At 54.9% G+C, this 5449-nt stretch overlaps 1 protein-coding gene and 1 long non-coding RNA gene across 2 annotated transcripts; one reads left to right on the top strand and one right to left on the bottom strand.

Annotated features, from left to right (window-relative positions):
• The first annotated feature begins 256 nt into the window (after positions 1-256).
• LOC120220499 (antimicrobial peptide NK-lysin-like) lies at positions 257-3794 on the top strand. Its single transcript, XM_039217626.1, has 5 exons — positions 257-308; positions 807-910; positions 1372-1455; positions 2589-2757; positions 3631-3794. The coding sequence occupies exons 1-5, from the start codon at positions 257-259 to the stop codon at positions 3636-3638; spliced, it is 417 nt and encodes a 138-aa protein (XP_039073557.1). The 3' UTR covers positions 3639-3794.
• A 422-nt stretch (positions 3795-4216) lies between these two features.
• Positions 4217-4809, bottom strand: LOC120220501. The gene is made up of 2 exons (XR_005525592.1): positions 4688-4809; positions 4217-4480 (listed from the first exon to the last, which is right to left on the bottom strand). It is a non-coding gene; the product is annotated as an uncharacterized LOC120220501 (long non-coding RNA).
• Between the last annotated feature and the right edge of the window lie 640 nt (positions 4810-5449).

The raw sequence follows: 5449 nt of genomic DNA, 5'->3' as shown, positions 1-5449 counted from the left end.
TCCAGCGCCCCCCCCCCCTTCACTGGGAAAGCTCTAGCTCTGTGTGTGTGTGTGGGGTGGGTGGGAGATAGATGGTGTGGAGTCTCTGAGGAAGCACTCCTCCCCCCACTTCTCCACAAACTGGTGTCTGTGTTTGTGGTAAGTCCAGTGACACGGGGAGGTGGCCTATAAGAGGAGCAGGACCCGGCAAGGTCAGATTGCGAGGTGGCAGCCACATAAAGGGGGGTGTAGAGGGAGCCCCAGCAGCTGACTGATCATGACCTTCTGGGCCCTCCTGCTCCTTGCCTCGGCGCTCCTGGCCACCCCGGGTAAGGACCTTCCCCCCCGTGCCCATCCTGGCAGCTCCTCCTTAGCTGAGGGGAGGGACAGTCTGGACACTAGGTTGTGCTGGGCCACCAAATTGAATTCTTGGGGGAAGGTGAGAGAGAAAGAAAGACCTTGAAGGAGATGAGGGTAGTTTCCTTGACATCAGCTCCAAATCTCTGTGTGTGTGTGTGTGTGTGTGTGCATGAGAAAGAGAGAGAGAACAGAGAAGGATACAGGGAGACAGAAAGTGGTTGCATTGATGTGGGGGGGGAGTGCAGTGTAATCTCCTCCTGGTTCCAGAAGAATTGAGAGCATTCTGTTGCAGAGACTGGCTCAGAGCAGCTCCAGGGCGGGGTGTGAGGACAGGACCCCTGGACCCTCACACAGCCCCGCTCCTGTCCTGTGCTCTGGCCACCTCTGGGGCTCCCCGCCAGCCAGGAGATCTGACCATTCTGTCTCCTTCCCCTTGAGGAGGGATGCTGATGTTGTTTCTTCCCCAGGTCTGACCTTCTCTGGTCTGATTCCTGAGGACCATGACCTAGACACAGCCAACATGTGTCAGGATGAGAAGTTCTTCCAGATGCTGGCCCAGGACATCCCCCAGGTTCACTGCTGGCTCCCTGTTCACCTCCCACAGCCCCTCCCCATTCTCTCTGTCCTGGGACCAGCAGGCAGGGCTGCCCATCCTGCGGGGCAGAGGGGAGGCAAAGCTGCGGGCTGAAGATGCTGGTGTTTGCACCATTGTGCCCGGTTGTGGGGCTACCTCAGTCTGGCTGGGCCTTCCCCCGGAGGGTCCTCTGGGTTCTGACCAGAGTAGAGAAGAGGGGAGAGGGCTGCTCTGGGTGAGGGTCTGTGGTTGTGGGGCAGGTGCTAGGGGGTCTCAGCCCCACCAAGCCTAGAAGGAGGGTGGGCAGGGCCAGCCAGCCTGCTTCGGGCCCTAAAGCACAGAAAGATCCTAGAGGCTCCCACTGGCCTGGGAGACACCTGAGAGCCCCTCCCTGGGTCCCTGCCAAGGACTGTTGGGGTGTCTGAGATGCCACCTCAGGAGGTGTTGTTTTCTGACAGGGTGACCGGTGGCATTTGAAATGTATGACTTGTAAGAAGATAATCAAGGTGCTGAGAAAAGCCCTGGGACATGACATCACACGGGTGAGGCCTGGTGATTTGGGGACCCATCTGCTGGGCGGTCAAGGGCACAAGTGGCGCTGGAGGGCTAGGGGGCGACACTGTGGAAGGGGCTGCTCTCAGGGTGGGCCATAGCTTCTCAACAGGGATCTGTGGGCCACCTGGTGTCTGGGGACTGACCCCAGATAATCCCCTGAAATCACGAAGCTCTGTCAGTGTGAACATAGGAAGAAGGGTTTCCGTCCCACCATCAAAGGAAATTTGGTCTGAGGGAAGGTAGGAATCTTTCCCCTTTGGCCCCACCATGTGTGGTAGACAGAGCTTTGCGAGGCTGGTTCCAGTGAGGAGCTGGGTCACACTGAGCCCCCTCAGATCTACCAGTTCTTAGCTGCATGACTGGACCAAGTCCTTAATGCTTTCAGAGCCTCGGTTTTCTTATGTGAGCAGTGGGATGGATAAGAATCACCTCTTGCATGTTATGGAAACCTTTTAAAGGAGCTGAGGGGGTGGGACGAGCTTAGCTCCACGCCTGGCCCTGAGCAAGTGCTACACAAGGGGATGTGTTACTACCAAGAAGCACTGCTCTCCCAACTCCCCTCCCCCCTGCCTCTGCTTTGTTCCCTGATCCTGCTCAGCTCCCTGGCACTGCAGGGCCCACCCTCAGCCCTGGGAACGCAGCTTTACCCTTCTCCTCGGGATGGTGGCAGAAGATATATCAGAGTCGAATGTGCCAAGACTCCAAGTTCTTTCCCCTCCTAACCTTCGTCACACACCCTGTGTGACACCCATCAAGTTGGGGCCCAGGAAGCTTGGCAGGCAGAGCCTCTCCTGTGGGTCTAGGAGCCGTGGGCGCTTTTCCCCACACAGAAGGCAGGAGGGGTGGGATGACGATGTACAGGGGACTGGGACACTACAGGGCCAGTGTCCTCACAAGTGCCCCTCCTGACCACACTTGGGCCAGGGCTTTGGGGCCTGGGCGTGAGGTCTGATCCCTGCCCCTCTATCGTCTGTCCCCATGGCCACCTGGCACCAGGCTCTACTCCCAGCATGCCCTTGGTCAGAGGTGCCCAGGGCCTAGAACTGCTGGGGTGTGCAGGGGGGCGTCTGCCCTGGGCTGAGCTCACCGGATTCCTCTTCTTCCTATGTTACTACTACAGGAAACCATCAAACACGCTCTGTCCTTGGTGTGCCGGAAGATACTTGGGAATAAAAAACAATGCCAGGAATTAATCACTAAGTATGATAATAAAATCACCCAAAGCATCATGAATGGGAAAAGCTCCAAGGAAATCTGTGTGCAACTCAGGATGTGTCCCCCTACAATAGGTGAGTGTGGAGGAGCCAGCAGGGTCTTTCCTGGAGGTCCCACTTCAACCCCCCTGGCGTTTGCGAAAGGGTTTAAACCCACAGAAATCCAGCTGCCACACAGAACTTCCGCAGCTCACACACATCCCACCAAGCTTCCAGAAGGTGACACATCACTCCCCCCACTGTGTGCAAAGTGTGGAGAAGGTGGGCAGAGGGGCTGTAGTTGGAAATGGTTGAGAAATACTGCAGGCAATCCTGGGGTCCCCATCTGTGGTCAGCTGTGTCCTTGAACAAGTAGCTTAACCTCTGTGAGCTGGAGTGTCCTCACCTGGGAAGGGGATAGGAACACGTAGCTCTGATTTCTACCAAGGGCTGAATGTCTAGGGACATTGATACCAGGCAAGCGGCCTCAGACAGGGACCGTCAAAGACATCAGAGTCCCGATGAACTCCCATCCCCCAGCACGGGAGCCAGGCCACATCTGTGCCCAGGACTCTAGGGGCCTGAGAGCTGAGCTCAGGAGCCCGGCTGGCGGGGAGCGCTCTCCCGTCTGTCCCTCCAGGGCTGCCCAGGCTGTGGTGCAGGTCAGGCCATGGCTGCAGCACGTGGGACAGGAAGGACCCTGCTTGGTTCTGGTGGCTCATGTAGCCCTGACTGAGGTCTTGGGACTTGATGCCTTCAGATCTGTGGGTCACCACAGTGTGAGTCCCCCCCATTTCCCGTGATTAGAGTCTGTGGTTTTTCATCTCTAAAGCCCCACAAGCCACACAGGCCCCTGACTGGGTTCCAGGATGTGAGTCCAGGGCTGTTCTGTAGGGACAGGAGGTTCTAGTCCCCATTTCCCGTGGACACTCCACACTCCTGCCCACTTCTCTCTTGTCTCCACTGCAGGTCGCTGAGCCCCTGGGACCTCTGACCCCACCCTGGGGAGGAGCACGGATTCGCCAGCAACCACCACCTGCTTCTGCCCTCCCACACCCAGAGCCCACCCTCCAGTTCCCTCACCTAACTTCTCAGTGCCTCCCCCTGCAGAAGAATAAATGTCATGCAAGCTTTTGGCCACAGCTGCTTTTCCTTTGGTGGATTTGAGGGGTGGGGCTGGGAGGCGTGCTTGGGTGGCTCATGCATTCCTTCAATAAATGTTTCTTGTTTGTCCCGCACTGTACTAGAGGCTAGGGATTTTGTGGTGAGCGAGTGAGCCTCAGCAGTCCTTACACATATGCTCATGAAATACTTAGGGACAGTCACTAGAGATACACAGTCCTGGAGAGCCTGGGGTGCAGGGTGGAGGTACCCCCAGAAGCTCTCAGGCCAGGAGGAGGAGCAGCAGGGTTGTAGGTCAGAGTATTCTTGGTCAGAGGGGACAGATACCCACCTTTCCTTTCCTGTAGGGGCTTTCCCTTTCAGTTTTCAGAGAGTGTCTTATTATTTAGGATTCTTTTGGCTGCAATCTACACAAATCTTAGCTCTTTTTGGATTTAGTAAAAAAGGCAATTTATTGGGCCAAATCATTAAGCAGTCCATAGTAGCTTCAGGCACAGAAATATCCAGAACTGAGTGGTGTCCACAGAGCTCCAGGCCCGGTTCTATGCCTATCTCACAGGTCTTCCCACCTCTGTACAGTGAGACTGGTCTCAGCTGACTTCCTTCTGGGCAGCAGCCATGGCCACATCAGGGCCAAACTTAAATTTTACAGTATGTCGTCAGGAGGGAAAGAGCGTTCTTTGGTAGCCTCTCTGCCCTTGGAAGAGAATGGAAGCTTGTTTCCTAGAAACCCCATCAGACACTATGTTCTCATCAGCCCGAATGGGGCAGGTGTTGTCCTGAATCAATCAGTATGTTCCAGGGACATAGGATACAGATTAGCGTGAGCCAAGACAGGGCACCCTTCTGGGGCTGAGTCAGGGTTATTCTTCCCAATCACTTGTGTGAGAATGGGCAGAAATACCTGGGTGGAAATTGTTGCAGGGAGAGGGCAAGGTCTGCTGGCCATCACAAGGAACAATGGTGCCTGGGTCTGGGTTCAATCCCTAAAGCAGTCTAGGACTCCCAGTGGTGAGATCTGGAGCCATCTGAGTAGATAAGGGCATAATAGATAAGGATAATAACAGATATAAATGGATATATATAACCCATTGAGTAAATTAGATCTATGAATTTTTAAGCATAAGTAATAAATTAATAATCAAACAATGGAAAAGAGAAAGTGTTACCCACTGTAGATGCCAACTAATACAAGTAGACATAGTTGCAAAGTATTTTCTCACAAAACATGTGTGACGTCAGCAGGCATGGACAACTTTATGAGGGGTTTGCAGTAAAGAATCGAAGAGAAATGGGGCAGAGCTGGAGGCCATGTGAAGTAGAGGTGGGATCTGTGATTAAGGTGTTTACCTGCAGGTGGAAATGGGTAAAAGCTAGGAAAGGACAGAGGCCAAGCCTGGTCCGGTAACCTGTCAGGAGGGAGCGTGAGGGCACTGGCTTCATTATTCAGACTCCTTTGGGGGCACCTGCTCACCCCAGTCCCTTCTCAGCTCTCTACCATTTCCCTCTCACCCACCCAACACCCCAGGACACTGAGCTTGTGTCATGTGACATCCCTCTCTCCTGGCCACTTAGACCCCTGGCCCAAGCTGGAGCCAATGACTCCCTCCTGGGAATTTGGAACTGCCCCATCTCGGTGCGGACCCGCTTCGCCCTGGCCAGGCTC

This window comes from Hyaena hyaena, unplaced genomic scaffold (genome assembly GCF_003009895.1).
Source record: "Hyaena hyaena isolate Hyena2069 unplaced genomic scaffold, ASM300989v1 scaffold_699, whole genome shotgun sequence".
Taxonomy (NCBI): Eukaryota; Metazoa; Chordata; class Mammalia; order Carnivora; family Hyaenidae; genus Hyaena; species Hyaena hyaena.
The sequence above is the reverse complement of the archived record's forward strand: the minus strand, read 5'-3'. Positions and strand labels throughout refer to the sequence as shown.

Bases quoted from the DNA above. Each gene is read 5' to 3' on its own strand.
- LOC120220499 (XM_039217626.1), top strand. From the start codon at position 257: ATGACCTTCTGGGCCCTCCTGCTCCTTGCCTCGGCGCTCCTGGCCACC. The intron at 309-806 runs GTAAGGACCTTC...TTTCTTCCCCAG, and splicing joins GGCGCTCCTGGCCACCCCGG to GTCTGACCTTCTCTGGTCTG. The intron at 1,456-2,588 runs GTGAGGCCTGGT...TTACTACTACAG, and splicing joins TGGGACATGACATCACACGG to GAAACCATCAAACACGCTCT.